Genomic DNA, 26,724 nt, shown 5'->3' with positions numbered 1-26,724 from the left:
TTCTTGGAAGTTCCCAGTCATCAGACAGACATTTAGTATATTGCAAGCTCTTTGAAGGTAGATAAAAATTATATCCTGCTTGATAAATGTTTTTGATTTATATATTCATTTAGAAGACAGAGAAATACTCTAGGCAGCTCATTTTTTTTTTTTTTTCCCCTGAGAGCTTTAATTGATTAAAGAATGTTTGGTTTTTTTTTTTTGTTTTTTTTTTGTTGTTGTTGTTGCTGTTTTTGTTTTTTCATTTTGGGACATAATCTGCTTTTCTGTAACACAGGTCCTTATTGTTCCTACTTAAACCAAGCAGATTGTTTAAGACCTTTTTTACATAGCAACTTTTCAGATATTTAACAATAGTCTTTAATGGCCTTTCCTATTCTTTCTTTTCTAGGTTTAATATCTTGTGTGCTTTTAGCTATTTCTTATTTGTCATGGTTATAAACATGTTCCAACTTATAAATGTTTCCTAAAATGTTGTATCTAGAACTGAAAGTAAAATTCTACATTTGGTCTGACTAGGGCAGAAAATTGTGGCATTTTTAGATTTAATAGATATTTACTAAGGATCTGCTATATCAGATATACGAAGATAGGATACACATTCTATTGTCAAAGCACCTGTCTCTTAACATCTCTTCCCCTCTGCTTCTTTAGGGGGAAAAAAAAAAGCCCTCCCTTGTACAAAGTCTGGTTAAACAAAATAAATCTGGTTGTGGCTGAAAATTTATTCCTTATTCTGTGGGAAGATGATTCATTATCAGTTTTCTGGAGTCATCATTATTCATTACATTGATCAGAATTCTTAGCTTTTCAAAGTTATTTTCCTTTAAAGTTTATTGATATTATATAAATTGTTCTGGTTTGTTTTTTAATAAAATTAACCATTTCTACAATTTAACTTTGATTTTTTTAAAAAGAACTTTGTTGATTATAGTTCTTATTAAATTATGGTCAGTAAAGGATATATTTAATGATTTTGCATTTGTTCTTAAGGTAATTACGTTCTAGCACACTGTCAGGTTTTTGTTAAGTTACCATGGCACTTCTGACAAATACATTCCTATTCAATATTCACCAGAGATATATCATACTTAATTTTTCTAAAATTATATTCATAACCATAACTTATTTCTTATTTATATTTTTATTTGATTTGTCTAGGTTCAAAAGGGTCCAAAAGGGATACATTGAGTTCCCCAACTATTACAGTTATGCTGTCTATTCCTGTAACTAGATTAACTTTTCCTGTAAGTGCCTATTAAGTATTGATGTTATTTCATTATCTATGGTGTCTTTAAGCGTAATGTTTTCCTGATTATCTCTTTTAACCTTGTCTGTTTTTTTACTTTTTCCTTATCTGAATTTTTTGAATTCTCCGGAAAAATAATAAATTTTGCTGAAATCTCTCTCATTTTAATTTTCTGTGAATCATTGTTTAAATATGTTTTTAGAAAGCAACAGGTATTGTTGAATTTTGCTTTCTAACTAATTCTATTTTCCTTTTTTTTTTTTTGAGTGAGTACATCATGTATATTCATGTATAGTTTTCTTCAGTATATCTTTTTTTTTTTTTTAAACTGTGCCCATCCCTTCTCTTTGCTTATCATCTCTTTTTGCAGAAGAAGGAGAAGGTGAAAAAAGAGGAATTCAAAACATTAGTGATCTCTATTTAATGGTTTGTCCTAACTCTTATTTCATAGATGAGGAAATTACTGCTTGGGACAATTAAGTGACTTACAAATACACAGCTAAGAACTTTTGGAAATATAACTTTAACAGGTCTTATTCTTCTTCCAGACCTATTACACTGTCTTCCTAGTTGTCTATTTCTTATTAAAATCAACTTTATTTCCTCTTGTTTCTTCCTAAATTTTTGTTGCACAAATGTAAGCAGTAAGGTAAGTCAAAAGTTTATAAGATATTCTGCCATAACAGAGAAGGATTTCTAGCCAGTTTCCAATTGAATTCTCCTGTCATAAGCATTTCTTAGAATACATTGATTTTCTTTTACATTCATATTATACAGTTTAGCCATTTTTCAGTCACTAAGCAGGTAGTATGTTTCAAGCTTTTAGTTATCACAAATAGCTATCACAGATTTATTTATGAATATTTTTTAGTAGGTTTTAATGTCATTTACCTACTTGGGTCGGTAGCAACTCAGGAACAAAGGATTAACCAATATTAATATTGCTTGCATAATTTCAGAGATTGTTTTCCCAGAGCAGTAGTGTCATTTCACAGCTTCTCTAAAAATGAATAATTTTTCCTGTCTTCTAAAAGCCCCTCTAATATTTTGTATTTTTATCTCTTATTTTAATTACTATTTATCTTTTTTTTTTTTAAAGTGATTTTGAACAACTTTTAAAATGCTTGTTAATAGTTTGCATTTATTCTTTTGGGAAACTTCTATAGCTTTCCTCCTGTATTCTTCAACAAGCCTCACACTTCCTCTCAGAATCTTACTCTTTCCCCACTATAATTGAAGAAGTAATTTACCTACTCCCACTATCACAATCATTAGTAGAGTGAAAGTGGGGGATGGGAGGGAGAAAAACCAGATTTCTATTCATTAAAAAAATGAAACAACAAAAATCAGATTGAATATAATAGAATAACATAGTATGATCTTATTAAAGTAAAAGAACACCTTCCTTTTAATACAGTTGCAACATAGTTGTAGATGCCCTTTAATGTTATTTTGCTTGTCCTCATAGAGCATACTGTAAATTTATATTTGCTCTATTAAATAAAAATCATCCATTAAAATATACTTTAAAAAATTACCAGGCATGTTTTCATACTCGATATATTTCTTGAGTCAGCATAGTATAGTCGATAGAGAGTAGATCTTAGAGTAAGGAATACTTAATACTGTTACATATGGGTTATGTGATTTTGGGCAGATCATTTGAACTCTCAGTGAAACTCTTAAGCTATATATTGTAGAGAAAGCTCCAACTATCATAAATAAAAGGATTATCCTCATGCAGGAATTCTCAGTGGCATTAAAATTACAGATCTGTTCCCTATCCCAGTGATTATGGTGATATATATTTCATATGTATTTCATATATATAGATATACACACACATGTTATGTTCATTATATATTTCATTATATTCCTTATCAGTTAGAAAGGACTGCATAAAAGGCATTACTTAGGGTTGCTTTTGAGTTGCCATTTTTTGTTTAGTAGACTGAGAATAACAGTTATTATAGTGTTATTTTGACAGCACAATTGTAGTAGGTTAGGTATTTGTTAAATAAAATCTTTAAATTAATATTTTTCACTGTCACTTTCTTTAGATTAAACAATCAATGGAACAATACATCAAGCCCTGTTTTTTTTTATAGGCATAAAGACTCAAACTGAAAATTTAATAACAGTCAGAATTGGCTCCAGCATATCCTGGTTCTTATTCTGATCTGTTATCCTGCCCTTCCTTTCTGCATTTGCACATGCTCTCCATCATACCTGCATTGAACTCCTTCTAACTCTTTTCTGTTTTGAGTTATTGAAATGCTAAGTTTTTCTCTTTAACTATCAGGTCCTTTGATTCTTTTCTTCTCTACTCCTTCAGGTGGAAAAAACTCTTTTAAATCTCTCATGTCATTCTTTTTGGTCTATGCTATCATAGTTTAATTTATTTTATAGCTATTTTTATAAATTTTATCATAAAGTTCCTTAAAGGAAGATTTAAAAAAAATCATTCTGTCACTAATATCTACCATAGTGCCTCAAGTACAATAAGCACTTAATACATTTTTTAAAAATTTAATTTAATATTAGCGATTTCTTTTTCAAGAACAATCTTTGTGTTCTTATTCTTTCTATGAGCTACAAATGATGTCTAATGCCTTTCATATGAAATAATCAAAATTCCCATGAACTATACATTTAATTTTTATGTAAATTATATATAAAACTCATATGTGTAAATATACACAGATAAGTATAATTTTTATATGTGTATGCATAAACATATATCTATATACATATTCATATATACATATATTAAGAGATGTTTGTATGTGTTCCTGCCTGCTTTTCTGATGTATAACAAAATAGGTTTGACAGTCTTTTCTTAACTGTGTCCAGAATATTCTCCTACTGTTGTGCTGTATGACATTCTGTTGCATAATTATTTAAATCATCATTGTCAAGACCCTAGGTAAATCTGAATTTTTGTCAAGGGCTATTATTGTTACAGAATTTCTTTCTAGATTAATGGAAAATAAGAGATGCTTGTTCAGCTTTTTCTTTTTTGGAAGTATTTTAGCTCCTCATATGTATGTCTTCTTCTGTCATAACCTGCTTCCCTATGTAGTTTGGGAAGATTATTTTCTTAGTTTTTGATTTAAATTGCTATAAAAAGAAATTGACAGTTGAGATGGTTACTGGCCATTAAATTTCACCAGCAGGTGGTCTGATGACTCCATTTATACTACGATGGCAAGTATTTACATATGGTTACACACTCTTAACATTTGACAGGATTTTAAATTAATGCAGGATATGTTAAAAATGCTTGAAAGCAAGGATTTTCCATCTTCCCTTCTGATTAAACTCTGTGTCTTCATTGCTCAAAAAAAATTTAGATTTCTGACCTTTCTGATATAAATACTTTAAAGTGATGCTAAAATATTGCTATATTTCTGTAAGGTAAAAATATCTCACTAATCTTGTATTATAGTCTTAAAGTGCTAATAGTCATCTCTTCACACTTTTTAACTGCATTTTAAGCTAAATGATGATTATAGAGAAAGTGCAGTTTGTTTTTAAGTATAATTTATAATAGATGTAGCATTTTTCTGTGTATCCATTTCTAGCTTGGTCTAATAGTAAGTATGGACCTGTGGAATATAGTAGGAATTGAACTTGTAGACGTTTAACAGAATTCTGTAGCTTGATCTTCCTTTCAGGCGTCAAAGGAGACCCTCTAATCTTATTCCTGTATCATTCCTTTATCTTTTAAGGATGAGAACATTTTATAAGTAGTCTTCATATTGTGATTTCCAGATTGAAATTATTTATCCATGTCTCATATGAAGAGGTGGCCCTTCATCTTGCCAAAACAAACTCTTGTATATGAATAAATATGTGCACATGTGATCCCATTCCATCCTCATTTCTTTAGCAGAGTGTTTCTACTATCATCCATCTTTTTTGTTGTTCAAGCGTTTTTCAGTTGTGTCTGTTTTTTTGTAATCCTATTGGGCTTTTCTTTGCAAAGATATTGGAGTAGTTTGACAATTCTTTGTCTGCTTCATTTTACAGATGAGGAAGCTGAGACAGGCAGAGTCAAGTGACTTGTTCAGGGTCAGATTTTGAACTCAGGAAGATGTCTTCTTTATTCCAGGCTTAGCTCTTTCTTCTCTGAGGTTCATAATTATCCATCCATACCATCATCTATACTTCCTCAGTAATCTTCAGTTTCTTTTAGGCTCCTGGATCTTTCCCTGCTGCCTACAAACATGTCAGTGTTTCCCCTATACTTAATCTCACTTGATGTCTCCATTCCCAGTAGTTATTATCCTATATCTTTCTTCCTTTGCCACATTTAATGGTCTTAATCTTTAGCCCTGACATCACTGCAGCCTCCAAAACTATGTTACTCACTTCTTCCTGGTACTTTCCTCTCTTGGGATTTTTGTAATATAGATCTCTCCTGATTCTCCTTATAGTTCCCAGGCTCCTTTTCTGAATCTTCATGCAGGTCATATCCATTAACCATGGATGCGTCCCACATCTTATCAGCAAGATGGTTTTTAATTATCTTATGTTGATTCTCAGATCTACTTATCCAACCCTAACCTCCCTTATGACCTTCAGTCTTGTGACTCTAACTATCTTTTGGACATCTTAAACTGGAGTTCATAGAGACATCTCAAATTCATCTTGTCCAGAACAGAACTAGGATGATGGTACTGTTGGTTGTAATTAGGAACTTAGGAAGATGGGAAGTCTGGGGATAGGAGCGTGGGAAGAGATAAGGTACCATGATCCATAGTAATGGTGCTTTAATGTCATCTAGTTCAGCCTCCTCATTTTACTGATAAAATTAAAGGAGGTTAAGTAACTTATTCAAGGTTTTCTTAATTAATTAGCTGACTTGCAGCCATGGGCAGTCCATATTCTGGGACAGCCACATTGCCTATCTTGCCACATTGACACGCACAAGAAAATAGTATTGATACTGCCTTTATTTATTCTCTCAATTACCTTTCCTATTGTTATATAACTAGTGTTCCTGGTTATAGTCAATAATAGTGCTAACAGTGTATATCTTTACTTTATCCGTGATTATAAGATCAGTAATTGTAAAGCTTTTTGTTTCTTCTTTACAGATTATTTTAACTTTATTCTAGATATATGCTACTTACCATATTTTCCCCCTCCTCCCCCGAGATTGGGGTTAAGTGGCTTGCCCAGGGTCACACATTTAGGAAGTGTTAAGTGTCTGAGACCAGATTTGAACTCCGGTCCTCCTGAATTCAGAGCTGGTGCTCTATCCACTGTATCACCTAGCTGCCCTGCTATTTACCATATTAAGAAAAAGTCAATTTATTCCTAAGCTTTCTAATGTTATTTCATCAGAATTTCTGCACTTATTGATATATTCATGTGATCCTTATTTTGTTGCTGTTATTAATACATACTATTATGTTTATAATAGCAAACTCATTTTGCATTGCTGATATGTGTAACCTTGTTATAATGTGTTCAGTATTTTGATATATTGCTTTAGCCTCTTTCCTAATATTTTTGTCTTCTAGACATTAAAGATGTTAGTTTGTACTTTTCTTTCTTTGACTTAGCTCTCTGATTTAAATATCAATGTCATATTTGTCCCCTAGAAGAAGCTGATAGTATTTCCCTTTTTGGTAAACAATTTATATAAAATGAGATTCAGTTCTTTGAATGTTTAATGGAATTCCTTTGTTAATTCATTTAGTTCCGTTTACTTTTCCTTTCCCCTTCTTCTCCCCCCTGCCCCTGCCACCCTCCCCTCTGCAATATGATCATTGATCGATTGTGCAATTTCTGTTTTTGAGATTGGGTTTACTTATTCCTTGTTATTTTTTTCTGAAAGCCTCATTTTATTTATTATTATCATTATTTTTTGGTAACTGTTGCATCATTTACCTTGTTATTTTTTATTAGCAAAAACAACAACAACAACAACAAAAAACCTAATAGTTTTCTCTATTTTCTCATAATTTATTGTGAGTTTTCCTTTTAGACCTTTTGATACTGGCACTTCCTTTGTCTACCTGTCACTCATTGTTGTCATTTGCTTTTATTTCTCTGATCTATATTCTTTAACTCATTAATTAAATTATTTAGCCTTACTTTAAATGTAAATCTTTTCCTTAGGGAGATACCATATCTAATTTTTAAAAATTCTGTTTATATCTTTAACATTTTTCTTATTTATATTTTCTTATTCTTTATTATTAAATAAAGACTTTTTTATTAAAGATCTTTATTTAGTTTCAAAATCACAGTTAAATAGTTAGCATGTTATATATATGGTTTGACATGTGTACATTTTAGAAATGTTAAACTAGGTATAAGATTTTGAAGAAAAATTATATAAATGTGTATATGTATATTGACTTTTATTATACTACAACAAGTAATTGACAAATTATTACATAATTACTACATACATCTAAGAAAGCAATAATTCTGTTGTACTCTTAATAGAAGTCATTTATTGCATGGTATGTTTACTTCAAGATCTAAAGAAAACCAAGCCAATTTCTGAAAGCAGATAAAAAAGAGGAGGGGGTTATGATTCTGTCATACTGAAACTTCAACAAACTTAAAACTTGATGGTCAAATTAAGTTTTAGCTAGTTTATGATGTCTAATAGATTGAAAGCTATAATCAGTACTCAGAATCAGATATGTAGAATCTTAGGTTATTATTGTTGCTACATTTGAATTTCTGAGAGTAAAAGATTTGTTAAATGCTACTGAAATGTGAAACTTCATTGAATTCTCTGACTGACATTCTTAGGTCCACAGTTCTGTAGGTCTCAGAGTCAGTGTCTCACATTAACATGAGTATGTAAGAAGGAAAAGTCTGTCCCCCTCTTGTGAGCCACAAGGTAGGATTAGTGTGTTATTTCTTACAATATATTGACTTAAGTAATAGAGTTTAGAGGTGATGAGGTAAGATTTGCATTTCAAGGGAAAAAGATGATGACTTAGATACTTGGGATACTAGATAACATACTTTGGACCAAGAAGTCTTTGGAAGAATAAAACGATGTTCATATGCCCATTAGTACTGTTACATAAATCAATTTGGGATAAAGATAAACTCTGACCACTGTTTGGGGGGGGGCAGGAAAGGAAAATAAATGATAAAAAATATTGGCTGCATGATATTATTCTTGATTTCTGTACCTTTTTGAATTCTTGTGACTGCTTTTTATAGTTTTTCTTTTCTTCTTTCTGTCAGCTCTCACTTTTTTTTTTCAAAATTTTTTTTTTATCACATCAGCAAATCATTGATCAGAATTCTTAATCTTGCAAGGTTGTTTGCCTTTTACATTGTTATTATTGTATAATTTATTCTTTTGGTTTTGTTTACTTAGCTCTGCATCTGTTCATATAAGTCTTTTGTTTGTTAAGCAAGTAGAGAAATTTTATGATAGCTTTAACACATATTCCAGAATTTTAAAAAATTACTACACCATATTAATAATTGTTTTCAGTAGATAATTTCCCTCCTGTGAAAATATAGCTTGGTTTATATCCTGGTTTAGTTTTACTTTATTTTTTGGAGAATTTCAGTAGATTCTTAGTGATAATTTGTGAAAGACATTGAGGTATCTCAAAACCAGGATTGAAATTAATTCATTCAGTAAATATTTACTGAGTGACTGTGATCCTTTAAGAAAGCATATTGCCTCAAAGTACTCCTAAAAGTACTTGGCTAACTTCTTTAATACCAAAACTTTGATGCTTTAAAAATATTTAAGTTTGTCAATCTAAATACTGCTTTAATTAATGCAGATTGCAACACCTCTGTAATTTAGATGAACTTTAAGCATAGTTTTGACCAAAAAAATTCATTAACCTGTAGCCAGTGTTGATAAGTTGTAAATTGATTGAGTTAATTTGGCTAGTAACCTTTTTTTCATAGCTTCATTGCCATAGTCTTTGAATATGTAGTTTACCCTTTGCTGCACTGAGGAATGAAAATAGAACTTTGAGACTTATAAGTAGCAATAAATATGATAAAGATAATTTCAAATGATTTTCTGTGATAAAAGAAGTTTTAACTCAGACATTTCACTAATTTAGACTTTATTTCCTTCGCTGCCACTAGTCCTTCCAATTTCTTAATTTTACAGATGAAATAAATGAAATTCAGTGATGTTAAAAGAAGGCTTTCTTTCCTAAGGTCACACCCAGTTAAGGGCAGTGATGAGACTAGACATTAGGTCTCCTTATTGCCAAGTTGTCGTAGAATTTTTCTGTTATGATGTACCAGAAAAAAAATTTGCTTCTGTTTGCAGATTATTTTAAACTATTTAAATTTTTTGAGATGAATTGATTTCAAGTTTTTTCCTTTCTAATTTGAGTATTTCACATTTTACATAAAAGAATAATTTAGGGAATTTGGCTGGTTATATGTATTATTTTGTACATAAATAAAAATGTTTGCCAGAAAGCCTTAATTATTCCAATGTTTAGTAAATTTTGAATTTTGAGTTATGGCTTAGTAGGATTATATTTTGGTCCTCAATTGTAGAAAAGGATATATTTTAGAGAGTATTACTTAACACATAGATACTTTATTTGTGTATTTTTATATTAACAATTAACTTTCATAGTCACTGACTCAGTAGTTCACATGATTCACAAATAAAGATATTGACAAAAATTTTATGAAACTTGGAAAAATCCTGAGTTGAAAAGATTTTTGTCATGAAATAAATTTAACTTATCTTATACCAACTCAGACACTGACTCTTTTTTTTGAACGGACATATATTTCTTTTTATATAAAAATAGTAAATTATTTTCCAGAATAGCTTTTATAGGTCTCAAAAACTCTTTTGTTTTTGTAGTTTTAAACTGCAGTGTTAAATTTTTTAATGTGATGCCCCCAAAGTACTCTCCATCAGCATTTCATGGTCCAGCATTTTCCACATCATATTTTTTTCCTTGTGTGTGAAATTTCAGCAGATTGTTATGCAAAACAGTTTTGTGTCTCTGTGTGACTGGGGAGACAGCTGTTAGTCCTAATGAGGAGTGCTAGCATTACAGTATTTTCGTTGATTGAGACCCACGGAGGGAACAGAATGTTCCAGATCAGGCAGTGGTGTGTGGTGAGAAAGTGCCGGGCTGTCAGCTGGAGGTGTCTGCTCGGCTGCTCGCTGCGACAAGATAAATGAGTTTTGTTGGGGTTTGGCAGAGTCTGAAGCTTTTCCAGGGCATAGCAGCAGAAGTGCCCCAAACTCCCTACGGGACTGGTACTTTAAGGGTGTCTTGAGCATTACTGTCTTTTTTCTTTCTTTCTTTCTTTTTTTTTTTTTTTTTTTTTTTTTCCTTTCTCCCTTTTGATGTCCTATGGTAACTGTCAGGTTTTTGAGTTATTAAAAACCTAATGCTTTTTAGCATTCCATTAACAAAGAGTTATAAGATGTTTGGTTGACATTTCCTTTTATTAATCTGGCAGAATATTAACTGCTAGTTTAACATAACCAAAGTCATCTGAAGACCAAAGTCCAGAGACAAATCAATAGACATTTTAAACTTTATTTAAGTTTTAAGTGTGTGATGCTTTTTAAGTTTAACTTATTCTTTTTGGTATTTAGATATGAAAAGAGTAAAAACAAATTTTCTGATTTTACTCTTAGTCCTGTTTTCTCTTAACTCTTTTGCAAATAATACATAGAAAAGAGGTGAGAATTATATTTGTGTATTAGTCATTCTCTTCTGAGTCAGACACACTCTGAACTGTTGATTTCAAGAGAAGAATAAAAAAACGTTTATTAAGAGCTTTCATAGAGAACTCCATATATAATTTGCTGAGGAAGCTACAAATATTAATAAATAAAGCAAAACCCCATTCTATCCTGGAGCTGACAGTCTATTAGGAGGACATACCACATATACCAATGAAAATAATTCAAAATGAAATCTTCTGAGAGCATGAGTGAGGCACGCACAAATAAAGTGTTTTTGTGAAAGATACAAAGATGAACAGATCATTGGCACCTGAAGTATAAGACAAAACTTAGGGAAAAGGTGTCATTTGAGCATCTGAAAGGAGGATGTAACAATTGTCTATGACAATTTAGTAGTTACAGTCTCCTTCTGTAGTGCATATTGTAATCTTCCTAAACAAATGGTAAGTTCTTTGTAAGTAGTTAGGACATGTCTTATGTGTGGTACAGCTGGTGTAGTGATGCACTGGATGCTGGGAAAACTAAGCCTCTGACATTTGCTAGCTGGCATCTTTATCTCCTAATTGCTTTGATTTCCTCATCTGCAAAAATGGTGGTTGAAATACTTGTAACATCTCCTTCAAAGAATGATTGTAAACTCAAATGATATAATATATGTAAAGCCTTTTGCAATCCTTAAATTTCTGTATATGCATTATTTATTACTCTTGTTATAACTATCATTCAATCTTGAATATTTGTTCTGAACAATCTGTTGATGAAGAACGTCTCTGAACTTGCTAGAATCTTTAGTCCATCACAGGGCACTAGTCAAAGCCTTCCCATTGTTATATCCCAAGATATAACAAAATTTATGTTTCAATGATATTGCTTTCAAGAACCCTGACTTGCCCCCATGCTATAATAAAATTAGTTGTTTAATGAAGTAAAATATGTACTCAATAAATATTTGCCTTTGAATTAATTGATAGTTTTGAACTTCCCATTTTATTATAGATTCCCTGGACCTGAATAACTTTATCGATTTAGATTTTCCATTTGTAATAGAAATAATAATTTGTTGATAATTTGAGGATCATCTGATGCCTAGCAAGCATGCTGAAGGAAATTATAACATTTTAATTTTATGTTTTAAAGTTTTTAAAATTTTTTTTTAAATGTTTGTGTTTTTATGACGTCTCCTCTTTCTAGACCTGGATTTGATTCTGAAGTATCCTTTTCTTCACTTGCACCTTTAGGGCACACTTGGATTCTTCCCAGTGGGAATCATTCCCAATATCTTTTCTTCTGTTCTGAGTTCCTCTCTTCTTACACTATCTTCAAAAAGTGATTTAGGTTTCCAATTTGCTTCCTTGATGTATATAAAATAAACATACAACCTCATTTAGATTTTTAGGGGTCTTATAATTAATATTTGTTGTGTTACGGGAGCCACCTACCAGTGGCTGCTGGAGGTCTAACTCAGACCTATAGAATGGATCTCTTCATGTGAGAGGATGATGATGATGATGATGATGATGATGATAATACAAGGAGACGGGGACTTAACAATTCCCCATTTTTGTTTTATGGAAACGTGATTATTTTTTCCCACAGCATGGTTAGTAAGTTTAGGCATTAGCTGTTATCTAAGTCCACATGCTAAGGTATCTGAGTCCTCATGCTAGGGAGTGCAAACAGCAGGCGTTCAAGCTTGTGAGATGTAATGGAGGCAAACTTTCTTTCTTTCTTTTCTTTCCTTTCTTTCTTTCTTTCTTTTCTTTCCTTTCTTTCTTTCTTTCTTTCTTTCTTTCTTTCTTTCTTTCTTTCTTTCTTTCTTTCTTTCTTTCTTTCTTTCTTTCTTTCTTTCTTTCTTTCTTTCTTTCTTTCTTTTCTTTTCTTTTCTTTTCTTTTCTTTTCTTTTCTTTTCTTTTCTTTTCTTTTCTTTTCTTTTCTTTTCTTTTCTTTTCTTTTCTTTTCTTTTCTTTTCTTTTCTTTTCTTTTCTTTTCTTTTCTTTTCTTTTCTTTTCTTTTCTTTTCTTTTCTTTTCTTTTCTTTTCTTTTCTTTTCTTTTCTTTTCTTTTCTTTTCTTTTCTTTTCTTTTCTTTTCTTTTCTTTTCTTTTCTTTTCTTTTCTTTTCTTTTCTTTTCTTTTCTTTTCTTTTCTTTTCTTTTCTTTTCTTTTCTTTTCTTTTCTTTTCTTTTCTTTTCTTTTCTTTTCTTTTCTTTTCTTTTCTTTTCTTTTCTTTTCTTTTCTTTTCTTTTCTTTTCTTTTCTTTTCTTTTCTTTTCTTTTCTTTTCTTTTCTTTTCTTTTCTTTTCTTTTCTTTTCTTTTCTTTTCTTTTCTTTTCTTTTCTTTTCTTTTCTTTTCTTTTCTTTTCTTTTCTTTTCTTTTCTTTTCTTTTCTTTTCTTTTCTTTTCTTTTCTTTTCTTTTCTTTTCTTTTCTTTTCTTTTCTTTTCTTTTCTTTTCTTTTCTTTTCTTTTCTTTTCTTTTCTTTTCTTTTCTTTTCTTTTCTTTTCTTTTCTTTTCTTTTCTTTTCTTTTCTTTTCTTTTCTTTTCTTTTCTTTTCTTTTCTTTTCTTTTCTTTTCTTTTCTTTTCTTTTCTTTTCTTTTCTTTTCTTTTCTTTTCTTTTCTTTTCTTTTCTTTTCTTTTCTTTTCTTTTCTTTTCTTTTCTTTTCTTTTCTTTTCTTTTCTTTTCTTTTCTTTTCTTTTCTTTTCTTTTCTTTTCTTTTCTTTTCTTTTCTTTTCTTTTCTTTTCTTTTCTTTTCTTTTCTTTTCTTTTCTTTTCTTTTCTTTTCTTTTCTTTTCTTTTCTTTTCTTTTCTTTTCTTTTCTTTTCTTTTCTTTTCTTTTCTTTTCTTTTCTTTTCTTTTCTTTTCTTTTCTTTTCTTTTCTTTTCTTTTCTTTTTTCTGAGTCTGGGGTTAAGTGACTTGCCCAGGCTCACACAGCTAGGAAGTATTAAGTGTCTGAGACCAGATTTGAACTCGGGTTCTCCAGAATTCAGGGCTGGTGCTCTATCCACTGCGCCCCCTAGCTGCCTCGAAGCAAACTTTCAAACGGAGAAGAGGACTGTAGCCAGAACAGGCATTTTTCATAAATCTCTCATCAGTCTCCTGACTCGGCCCTTTGATGTGTTGACCCATTTTATTACACCGACTAAAAAAGTCTTACTGGGTCTCTTCTCCCTTTCCTTCTCCACGGGTTACTGAAGGAACTCTGGGAGGATTCTACTCACAAACAGCTCTCAAGTATTGTTGCTTCTTTGTTTCTTGTGTCCCATGTTTGCGTGTCATATGTTGTGATATGAGAGCCACCTGCCAGTGGCTGCTGGAGGTCTAACTCAGAGCTGCAGAATGGATCTCTTCATGTGAGAGGATGATGATACAAGAAGACTGAGAGACTCTTCCCTCTGCCTCCAGTTTATTTCATTCCCAATCCACAAGGAACATCTGTGAAGGCTGTTTTGCAACTCCTTCAAGTGTTATAATTCACAGCTGTGGAAGCTCTCGGACTGCCCCTTCACTTAGGCATAGTCCTTAACAAATATTAATAACTCACATTTATGTAACACTTAAAGGTTTTTAGAGCATTTTTGTCTTCACAACCTCATGGTGTCAGTGGAGTATAAGAAGATATATTTCAGGAGATGAACATAATAGAGATTTGGGTCATGTTCACATTCATAGGCATAAGAAACACCAAGAAAAAAGTCAAAATCTCAAACTTTTGAGCCTTAATTTGTCTTACTTGCTGCTTCCTCTTCCCTAGATGATCACACTTCCTTTGGTTCTCTCTGAGTCAGTTGGTCTCCAGCATTTTAAGGGGCACGTGTTGGAATCAAGCTGTCAGGCTTTTACATAGTTAGTTCAGATTGTGGAGATTCTTAGGACTTTTTAGGATTTGCTTGTTAATCATTTATTAGTCCAAGGCCTCTAGTGTGAGGAAAGCTCTATCTTCTCATTTTGTTGAATCTTCTCTTCTCCTCAAGGTCAAGAGTGACTGACTTTTTTTGTTCCAAATCCTATATTGCTCATTTGATTCTCCTGTCTTGTACATTTTTATTTTTGGAGAGATGTCACTAATGTTCATCTTATTGCAGATCAGAGATGGCAGCCAGAGCCTAAATTCAGTTTATTATCTTGATGAGGAAGGAGGGAGGGAGAAAGAGGGAGGGAAGGGAGGGGAAAAGAAGAGGAGGAAGGGAGAGAAAGATCATTGTGTCAATTCTCTTCTACTTATATACATAGTTGTAGCTTAGATTTTTTTTGTTGTTGAGGAACAATTACACATCATTATAGCTCATATATTTTAATTCATTTTTATATAACATGAATGACAACATTCTTAATAATACATGGATGCTAGTGTAGCATACTGGAAAGATATGTGGATGGAGTTAGAGGACTTGCATTTGTTTCTGGGTTTTCTTATCTGGATGGATCTTGGGCACATCACTCTCTAGGGCCATATTGTCCTCCTGAGTCAGAGGGGAAGGTTTGACTTGGTGTTCTCTGAGGTCATTTTTGCTGTATATCTTTTTCCTCATTTTACAGATGAGACTGAGACCCAGAAGAGTTCAGTGACATGTTTGAGATAAGAGCACTAGTAAAACATTAGAGCTTGAAATCCCACTCAGCCTTGATGAAGTCTCGTACGCTTTCCATTAATACTACCTCACCTCCTTTTTCTAGTCAACTTTCGTTAAACTGGGACTTGGACATAATGCTAAAGGAAAAGGAGTCTGGCTTTCTTTTTCTATTTCTAAAGCCAGTAGTTTAGATTTTCTTAGCAGATCCCTCAAAAATCCAGGAATAAATACTACTAACAGTGAGAATATCAAGAATGTAGGAGTGACTAAATCTTACAAAAATAAATGTTGAAAACTATATATGTATTTGGAAAAATAAAATATTATTGAGGAAAAAAAAGAATCTAGGTGTGAGGATCACCCTTTTTATTTTATGATGTGGCATAGACTGCTAGAGTTTCATCTCTTAATGAATCTTAGTTTCTGCTTCCTCTTCCCTGGCTAATCAAACTTCCTTTGGATGTTTCTCCTGTGCTTTCAAGGACAGGAATACCATCATTTTTGGTTCTGTCAGATTTGAAATTGTTAGTTACTTTTCTTTAAAAAATTTTTTTTTGCAGCAGAAATACAGCAGATATCTTTTTGTGTGTGTGTGTGTGTGTGTGTGTGTGTGTGTGTGTGTGTGTGTGTGTGTATACTTATAAAGATCTCAGTTCTCTGGTGACATTTAATTACTGGATATTGTTGGCAAATTTAATTTGGTTCTTGTGGTATCCCAAAAATCTTCAAATAACATCTACTAAACTTATCCCTGCAGATGATTTAAGACATTTTTGGACGCTGTTCTCCTTGGATGAATGTTGCCTGTTGCCATTTACTCCACAGGCCAATAGCAATTTTCAGTTATTGTTATAGTTATGATGGATTTCAGGTTAAAACAGACTTTCTGATAGTGAATAAGGCACAGATTATTTTCAGTAAATCTAAAGGCATCTGGATCTTAGAGTTAGAGACAGAATGAATCTGATTTGTTTAGGTAAGATTTCTCCCTTTTACTCCCTCTCCTTCTGTTAGAAAATTCTTAAGATGTTTGCTAAATTTTTTTTTCATCTTTAATTTTACTTTATTTTATAATTATAACATTTTTTTGACAGTACATATGCATGGGTAATTTTTTACAACATTATCCCTTGCACTTACTTCTATTCAGAGATGTTTGCTAAATTTAAAGTTAAGGAATGCTTTGTGATATTTTACTAAAATGTATTTAGTGTATTATGTATTAGTGAGATTATGGCCAACTAATCTTCCTATTGGCTTAACCTAAAGACATCTTTTAGCATAGTTTGGTTTTGTACATCAGTTAATCATGAATTTCTGAACAGTTGTATCAAGTGCTCTGCTAGGTATTTAAGAGATATCAGAAAGTTGTATGTATTACCTAGGCCTGGTCCACAAGAAACTTTTAACTAGTAAGAAATGACATGTTTTAGAAATTTTATTTGTGTTCATTTAGATGTTTAAAAGAGTGCTTACTTGAAAAATAGAAAATATGCCAATTACATACTAAAGCTTTCATGCTGTGTGCGGTGATTGTGTATGGAAAAAGATGATCAGGAAGTTTTGGTTAAGCTCTTTGATTTGGGTATCATGTCAAATTTTCTGTTAATAGCTTTGCTGCACTTTGGTATTAAGAAACTTTATACCCACAATTCAATAGAGTTTAGTCCTAATTAAAGCTTAATTTGATGTCAATTTTAATTAAGAAGGCTTTTGTAAACCAGGCCATTGTGACAAGGATAATGCTAATCTTAATCAGTAGTCTGAATAGAACATGAAATCAAATTCTTATAGTACAGCAGAAGTGACAGGAACAACTGACATTTTAAATTAGAATTACTAAATTCTAAGAAATTGATGTGCATGACCTTAACTAGAGAATATGCCAGTAAATTTAATAGGTAGAAATTAGACAAGTTTTTGATTTATTAGCTTATATATACAATCATGAGAAGTGATTCATGTATTATCCAAACAATGGTCACTATTCTTTTGAAGTAGGATACAAGGTTAATAGCCCCCTTGATTTTGGGACTGATAAGGTAGTAGTAATTATAGGTGTATGCCATAGGTTCATCTGAATCTGACTTTAGATCTATATTATATCTCAGACTTTCAGTAAAAAAATAATAATTTCAGTAGGCACTTTAAAAAACTAAATGCATTACAGCTTCCAGGGATCATAAAGCTTGGCTATTACCTTATATCTCATAAAAATTGAAATCTTATTGTTGGCTTAAGCTCTTAGAGATCTGAATCTGAGTTTTATTTTATTTTTAAAATACAATTCTTTTAGGTAAAAGAAAGGGAGAAAGAAAAGGGAGAGGGAATAAGCACAGTCAAAACTTATTTGAAGTAGTAAGATTTCTGTCATAGAGTTTCAAGCACAGTCCTTCATGAAATCCTTTTGTCTTATTTTCAACTGACTGCTAATTTTTCACACCAAAAAGGCATTAGGTAATATTTTCCTGTGGAAACACACCTATTTTGCTTGAATAATTAGTAATCTTATAAAGAATTAAAGATTTGGAAAATACTGAAGCTATTGAATGTTTTCTTCATTTTTCACCTAGATTTTCACTAATTTTTGAATAGTATTTAAAATTTGTATTCCTTAAAATTTTAGTCATTAAGAATTAGTACTATTTATTTTATAGATTAAAAAACTAGATTTTATAGATAGAAAGCTAGATTGTTATATATGACAATATTTAGATTGAATGGAGAGTTATTTGGTCTATATACCATATTCTTCCCCAAACATGCTTTGTAAAAAGCTTTGGTAGAGCCTGTGATTCTTAAGATTTTTTTTTTTTTTTTTTTTTTTTTTTTTTTTTTTTAAACTTGGGGGAAAGATTTTTTTCATTTCAGTAATTGTATGTAATTATTTTTACACATGTTCATTTTCATCCCTTTCAGATAAATCTTATTTGTAGCATTTTTGGTTAGTCTATATTCATACCATTATAGTATCAAATTGTAAAAGACTCATAAGGCTAAAAGAAATTAAATGCTCTCCTCCTACTTTTTCCTGTTCCTGCCATTCTTTAAAATTATCCAGGCTTTTTAATTCCTTGCACACAGCTTTCTTGGTTCTTTGTTTGTTTTTTTGGTGGGGTAGGAAGGGGTTCTCTGGTATTCACCTGATAGTTTAATTTTTAAAAAAAAAAATGCTTCTTTGAGATACTTGGTGGCAGAGAAGTTCAGTGAGTGGTTCTGAATGTAACTTTTTGGTCATATTGTTTTGTCTAAATGTTGAGTAAGATCCTGGAGTAATACAGTATACCAATTGCTTATGTATGTAGGCGTAAATCAGATTACAAATTACATTTGAAATAATTTATAGAATTGTCATAAACCATATACACACATAACATTTTCTTCAGTCTCATGCACTCAAATATATAGGAATTCATGCAGATTTCAGCCTAAATTTTTTCCTCTTCAGTTTTCTTCTTAGCAGAAAGTTAGAATGCTAGTAGAATTAACTTTTTTTGTTTGTTTGATGAAAGAGAAAGGAATAGAATTTATCAAATTTGGTGTTTTATTTGTTAGAGAATTTTCAAGTATGAGAAGATACTTTGTAGAACAAAAGACACTGTGACTTAATTATATAATATGAATCAACAGAACAAAACACTCCTTTTAGAAATTTATAAAAGTTATTGTTGTATTTCATATGGGACAATATGTTGCCTATGAAAATATTAAAACAAATCGACCTGAATTGAAGTTTTTTAAACTGATTTTATCTTTTATTTTCAGCACTGTGACCTCTGCTGTCTTCACTGTGGGGGACAATGTTGTTTCAGGCAGTGATGATCGCACTGTAAAAGTATGGGACTTGAAAAATATGAGATCCCCAATTGCAACTATTCGAACAGACTCTGCTATAAACAGGTAAAATTAACCTATAAAGTTATATAAAAAGTCACATGCTCTAAAAAGTGGGATATATAGTTAGGGAAAGTGACTACAAAACATCTAGCTTGAAACTTTGCAAATAAATATTTTTGGAGGAGAATTTAGATATGTCATCATTGACTCAATATACATTCATGTGTGAAAAATAAAATCAAAATGGAATAATATGGTTTTTAAAAAGAAAGCTAGATTCTTTCTGTTATATATTTAACATGAATAGAAACCGTAGATATTTTTAGTCAATGAAGTAGACTTTGTTTCTAGTTTTGAGTACCAGTTGCACATAGTAGAGCTGGAGATAAGTAATTTTGTCCCCTACTTCAGATAATATCTCTAATACCACATTTTTTCCAGTAAAGTACATAAAGAATTAAATACTCATTTTTAGTGAACTCAGAAATTTATTCTGTGAAGTACTATTTGGCAGGTTCTGTACATAAACTACTTTTATCTCTTCTCTGCAGGATTAATGTGTGTGTTGGTCAAAGAATCATTGCCCTTCCACATGACAACCGACAAGTTAGATTATTTGATATGTCAGGAGTACGATTAGCAAGGCTCCCTCGAAGTAACAGACAGGTAACTGAGTTATTACTTTTCAAAGTGAGCACTGCATTTCTTTGGTTTTATGAGTTCAGAATTTTAAGAACTGTTTATTTTAAACTTTATGTATTGAAAAATCAGGCAACTAAATGATAAACTAATTACTGAATAATTGGCCCTAAATTAGGATTAGCTTTACATATAGTTGAAGTATGCTGTTATATCTATGTAGTTTGATTTCAGGATCAGTCTTGTAAAACATCTGCATGCATATATGCACACACACTCAGAAACATACAAATATCTATCAGCCTATTGGATTTTTAGCATTACCTGTTAAAATAGCAATATTACTTTTAGAGAGGAATGTTGCATTAAGCAGTATTAGATAATACTTTAGCATGAATGAGTTGATTAGAGAATTTTTAAAGTTGTGGTGGTAATACACAATAAATGGCTTGTGTTATGGGGAAAAGTAAAAAAGAGAAACTATAAAAAAAATCAAGGATCCATATAAGAGGAATTCTTGAATAAAGAGCTAGTAGAAATTTCCAAATTTTTCCTTAGAAACTTAATGAGTTTTTGAAAATAGAAATCCTTATTAATTTTAATTAATCAAATGATAGTCATTTAATTATTAATAATTAATCCATTCTGAATCTGATAATTGCCTAGCTCTGGCATTTGCTCTCTATCTGACCATTTACTTTTCTAAGCTTCAATTACCTTCTGTGAAACAAGGAAAATAGTACTTTGTAGATTTATAGATTTAGAACTTTAAACAACTTTTAAGCAACCTTAAAGATCCTTACCTACCTACCACACAGAGTTGTTATAAACTTAAAGCCCAAGCATAATAGACCAGTTAATAATAGACATAAGATTTGGGTGGGGATGGAGATTAAAGAGGGTGGTTAGGGTGAAGAATATTTTTAATTCACATAAAATGTTTCTTTAGCTATGTACTCTTACTTCATCAAACTTTTAAAGTCCCAGCATATTTAATTCTAGGTCCCACATCCCACTGAAGGATTCAGTCTTAGCAGATGGCCTTTACCTTTTTTTTTTTTTTTTTTTTTTTTAATTTATTTTAAAGTGAGATGTGAGGGTTAAGGTCTTTAACTGAGAGAGTGGCTGATGGGCATACCAGGGAAACTTGAAGTGAGATTTAGATCAGGTGCCAAGATGAGTAAATAGTGAATTCAATGGGGAGGAAAAAGATGATTTCTTTGCTGTAGTGAGGGTTTATTGAGATTAGATAGCATAAATTTGTAGTGAAAATCCACTTATATCTAGTTAGGTTGGCATGGTTCATGATTTCCTCCAGTCCTATTCATCAGCAGGAGGGGGGGAGTCAAGGACAACAGTGGAGTTGAGTTAATCTAGGCTTGAAGATTGACAAGCTGGTTTTGGCAATAATACAAGGAGGTGTAAGGGATTCAAGAATAAAGAATAATGTAGAATGAACTTAAAAATTGATGTGGTGGGGATAGATATGAATTTTTAAAGCCACCAATTAACATTATCTATGTTTTATACTTGGATAGTGGCCTGAAGTAAAAAAGAGACTCATTTTCCTGAGTTCAGGTGTGACTTAAGAGTCTTAATTAGTTGTGTAGCTCTTAACTAACTGGGCAAGTCACTCAACTCTATCTGTCTCAGTTCCTAATTTATAAAATGAAGCACAGAAGGAAATAGTAAAACACTCCATTATCTTTGCCAAAACCCCCAACACAGGCTCAGGAAGAGTCAGACACAAACTACTTGAAAAACAAAAAGAAATGCTGTATATGTTTATTTTGTTAAACATTTCTTGATTACTTTTATTAGTTTTTTTTTCTCCCAAGGCAATCAGGGTTAGGTGACTTGCTCAGTCACACTTCTAATAAATGTCAAGTGTCTGAAGTGAGACTATATCTCAGATCTTCCTGACTCTAGGGCCAATTACATCTTCCTCTTGTGTGAGTTTGGCACTTTGGGAAAGAATTCATTTGGTTCATTAAAGGATTGAGGCAGGGAGAAGAGTTTAGAAGTAATAATACAGAGGAAAATTGGCAGGATCTTGGGGAGGATAAAGAAGTTAAGGGTTGTAAAAGCAGGGGGAATGAAATGAGAAATTATGGGAAGATAAGAGATTATTAGAACATGAAGAGTGAAGTTAGAACACTTGAGTGATTGCAAGTTCAGGGATATGGCACATATATTTAGCATCTACTGTGTGGCAAAGCAGCATGCTAAGCACTGTTTACACAGACCTCATTTTGATCCTTGCTGTAATTTTGCATGGTATTGTTGTTTAGTTGCTTCATTTGTGTCATACTCTTTATGACTCTATTTGGGGTTTTCTTACCAGAGTGGTCTGCCATCTCATGCTCCAGCTCATTATATAAATAAGGAAAACTGAAGCAAACAGGGTTAAATGACTTGCGCCGGGTCATACAGCCACATTTGAACTCAGGTCTTTCTGACCCCAGAGGTGGTGCTGTATCCATTGAGCCAACTATTTAACTTTACATTTGAGGAAACTGAAACAAACTTGCCCAGTCACATAGTTAACAAATTATTCCAGCAGGATTTGAGCTAAAATCTTTCATATTCCAGGCTCTCCTTCTCCCTTCTCCCCTCCACTATCCACTGTGCCACCACTGACCCTCTGGATATTATAATAAAAAAGGAAAGAAATAAGCACTTATCATGAGCCATGTACTCTTCTTCATTTCAGGTCTAGCTCTTAGTCCACTGCATAGAATTAGTAATGTATATTTGAAGTCTTCTAATTTGTGGGTTCTTTCCAGGTCTCATATTCTTTGATTTCTGATTCATTATATTGTCAAGGAGGTGGCTGAAACCTTTCTTTAACACAATTAATACAGTCTGTCAATTGTCCTCTACTGGCATTGCTTTTGAGAACTCATGGTTACCAAGATAATATATAGTAAGGCATCAAAGTAGGGCCTTGTGGGAGTCCAAGTTCACATTGAACCATTAATGCCTACTCTTTGCAGTTAGTCATTCCACTAGTTCTAAGTTTACCTAAGTTTGTAGTATTGCTTAGCTCTCATCTCTCAGTCTTTCCCTTTCTTTTTTCCTTTGTTATAAAAAGCATTATATTGATGTCTTTTGTTTTTGCATCATATTCCTTTTTGCAAAATGAACAAAACCCTCCCACTCTGCTCTTCCAATATTGAAATCTTTTGTAACGAAAACAATTAAGCAAAAATATTTGATACAATGATAGCATCTGACAGTTTATGGAACATTTTGCTCTGATAGTCTCCCAACTTTCTAGAACTTTCTTATTTTTTTGTTTTAATTTGTTTCTTTCTGATTTTACATCAGAAAAGAGATCATTTTCATGTAAGAGGTCGAATAGAAAAAAATACATGAAACTGTGGATCTCTTATAAAATCTCTGATCTCAACTTGCTTTTTTTAAAAGCCTGTTTTTGTTTTGAACTTAAATATCAAAAAAGGAGAATTTTTATATACAAATAGAGCACAAAAGAGAATTGTATATGAAATTGTAACGTTTTATTCTGTGCTGTTTATTATAATAAAAATCAACTCTTTGTACTTTCAAAACTGTCCCACTTATTTGTATTTTCTTCTGAACTTCCTTTTCTTTTTATGCATTGAAAAAAAAAGTTTCAATGGTTCTCCATGTTATCATTTTCTCATTTTTTTTTTTTTTTTTTTTTTTTTTTTGACAAATAAGGCCCCATGCAGGGTCTGTGTCTACAAAGAAGGTCTCCTATATTTTTATTCTTTCCCCTCTCTTATCTTTGGCCTTCTGGTGGTTGTTGGCCTTGATCAGATATCTTAAATATTGTAAAGATTTTCTCTATACTGTTGTTATCACACAGGTTGTTTTCTTGGTTCTGCTTATTTTACCCTATGTTGGTTCCTATTTTCCCTGGATTCTGTGAAATACTCTTTTTCATCATTTCTTATGATACAGATATATTTTATTTTATTCAGATACCACTGTTTTTTTGTTTTTGTTTTTGTTTTTTTTTAATTATAGCTTTTTATTTACAAGATATATGCATGGGTAATTTTTAAGCATTGATCCTTGCAAAACCTTCTGTTCCAACTTTTTTTCTTCTTTCCCCTCCTCCTCCCCCAGATGGCAGGTAGACCAATGTATGTTAAATATAATATATGTATACATATCCATACAGTTATTTTGCTGTACAAAAAAGAATCAGACTTTGAAATAATATAAAATTAACCTGAGAAGGAAATCAAAAATGCAAGCAGGCAAAAACAGAGGGATTAGAAATGCTGTGTTGTGGTTCATACTCATTTCCCATAGTTCTTTCACTGGGTGTAGCTGGTTCTATTCATTATTGAACAAATGGAACTGATTTGGTTCATCTCATTGTTGAAGAGAGCCATGTCCATCAGAATTGATCATCATATAGTATTGTTGTTGAAGTGTATCTCCTGGTCCTGCTCATTTCACTCAGCATCAATTCATGTAGGTCTCTTCAGGCCTTTCTGAAATCCTTCTGCTGGTCATTTCTTACAGAACAATAATATTCCATAACATTCATATACCACAGTTTATTCTGCCATTCTCCAATTGATAGGTATCCATTCAATTTCAGTTTCTAGCTACTACAAAGAGGGCTGCCACAAACATTCTTGCACATACAGGTCCCTTTCCCTTCTTTAAGATCTCTTTAGGATATAAGCCCAGTAATATCACTGCTGAATCAAAGGGTATGCACAGTTTGATAACTTTGGGCATAGTTCCAAATTGCTCTCCAGAATGGCTGGATGTATTCACAGTTCCACCAACAATGTATCAGTGTCCCAGTTTTCCCACATCCCCTCCAACATTCGGCATTATCTTTTCCTGACATCCTAGCCAATCTGAGAGGGATACCACTGTTTCCCTAATTGATGGACATCTACTTTCCTTCTAGTTCTTTACTATCCCCCAAAAGTGTCTTTATAAATTTTAGGGCAAATATGATTCCTTTCACTCTGTCTTTGATCTTCTTAAGGTTTGTGATATCCTCTCATCTTATAGGACCTGTTCTCTTATTTATCATCCTTCCTTGGAAACAAACTATTGCTTTCTCCTCAGATAATCTCATTAATATTTCCTTTTTTTTTTTTTTTTTTTTTTTTTTTTAGGAGTCAAACCGAAAAGCTTAAAGCTTAAAACTGCACAGACTTTTGGAATACTCAGTGTGTGCTACTTCAAAATTTCAGTGGCTTTCTTTTCTTCTTTGGCTTTCATTTTGCTTTCCTCTATCTCCTGATGTGAAACTGGAAGTCACTTCTTAAATTATCATTGCTACAGATAATTCTTAACATCTTTATGTCTAGCCCTTACCTCTCTTCTAAGCACCTTCCCCTTCCCCAGCCTTTCCACTTAATGTTTTCTCTCTGAGGTACTCTTCCATTTCCATTGTAAATTTTTTTTTTTTTAGTGGAATTTGGGGGGAATATACGTCATTGTTTACATATTTTCTTCTTCATTAGAAGGTAAATTCTTTGGAAGTGAGCATCATGCTTTTGCTTTTCTTTCTCTCCTTACTGCTAATTTGGTTGTCACTTTATAGATCTTGATTTTGGACACTAATTTCAGGTTTTTTTTTTTTTTTTTTTTTTTTTTTTTTTTTGTTTGTTTGTTTGTTTGTTTTGACTATTCCAGGGTCACAGAAGAATGGTGTGCTGCTCAGCTTGGAGTGAAGATCATCCAATATGCAACCTGTTTACTTGTGGGTTTGATCGCCAGGCCATTGGCTGGAACATCAACATCCCTGCTTTGCTGCAAGAAAAATAATATCTGTTGATTCTCCACGATTTTTTTTTTTGCCATAGACTTTTAACTCATGCAGATATTTCTGCATATTGGTCTGCCATTATTGTGAGAATTTAACCCTAAAAGAGGGGCTTTGTAAATGTTGTTTCCACATTGTGCCCAGTTTGCATGAAATGAACCGAAAATGTGTGATCATTTTTTCTTTCCCTGATTACGACCTTGTATATGACTTTTTACATACTGGCATCCTTTGATTATTAGAAATGAAGTTCACTTGCCATTGAGCACATAAAATGCTCATGAATTATTCCACATTTGATGCATAAACAGTAGGGCATTACATTTCTGTGAATTCAGTGTCAATGTGAAATCTATATACTCATTGTGATATAGATAGCAGTCTCTTGCATTTTACAGAAAAAATCATAAATACCTACCATGTTTTGAAAAGATTGAAGGCCTGAATTTGAGTTGGTGTGAATTTCACTGGTAGTCACACATTTCATGTTTACTTCTTTCATGAAGTTTTGACATGTAGTGCTTCAGTGTAATATAACTTCAATGCTAATTTTGAATATAATTCTCTAAGAATAGCATGGATTTGAGAAGTAAAAGTTTTACAGCTTCTAGTATATATAGAATGTTGAACCACAACATTCAGAGGAAGTTTCTTTTTAAAAAGAAGTGTTTTTTGCCCTTTAATATTAAATCATTTCAATTTCATAAGGTCTTACACTAGCAAATTCCAAAATAGAATTCTAATCACTGAAATATGTTGAAGCAAAATTTTAAAGCACTTTAGTTTATAGCTATGGTTATAAACAGTTTATAGAAGTTTCAGATGACTCATCCAATAACTGTGACTTGACCTTTGTGAGAAGGATTTCCTACTTTTAGGTGACCTACCTGAAAACAAAATCTTTTTTTTTTAAGTTCTACATCTTCAGTTTGCATCTTTATAAATAGGTCCACT

The 26,724-nt window shown here is 31.9% G+C and overlaps 1 protein-coding gene across 2 annotated transcripts in view; it reads left to right on the top strand.

Moving 5' to 3' along the window:
* The window catches only part of WDR37 (WD repeat domain 37), a 99,848-nt gene extending 73,922 nt beyond the window's left edge, over positions 1-25,926 (top strand). For both annotated transcript variants that reach the window (XM_074267217.1, XM_074267216.1), the window contains 3 exons: positions 19,272-19,406; positions 19,895-20,009; positions 25,641-25,926. In XM_074267217.1, coding sequence (XP_074123318.1) covers positions 19,272-19,406; positions 19,895-20,009; positions 25,641-25,772 — 382 coding nt within the window. In that variant the 3' untranslated portion in view covers positions 25,773-25,926. The remainder of the gene's footprint in view (positions 1-19,271; positions 19,407-19,894; positions 20,010-25,640) is intronic.
* The last annotated feature ends 798 nt before the right edge of the window (positions 25,927-26,724 follow it).

The sequence above is a fragment of the Sminthopsis crassicaudata genome, chromosome 5 (genome assembly GCF_048593235.1).
Source record: "Sminthopsis crassicaudata isolate SCR6 chromosome 5, ASM4859323v1, whole genome shotgun sequence".
Classification (NCBI taxonomy): domain Eukaryota; kingdom Metazoa; phylum Chordata; class Mammalia; order Dasyuromorphia; family Dasyuridae; genus Sminthopsis; species Sminthopsis crassicaudata.
This window is presented reverse-complemented; position numbering and strand designations above follow the sequence as displayed.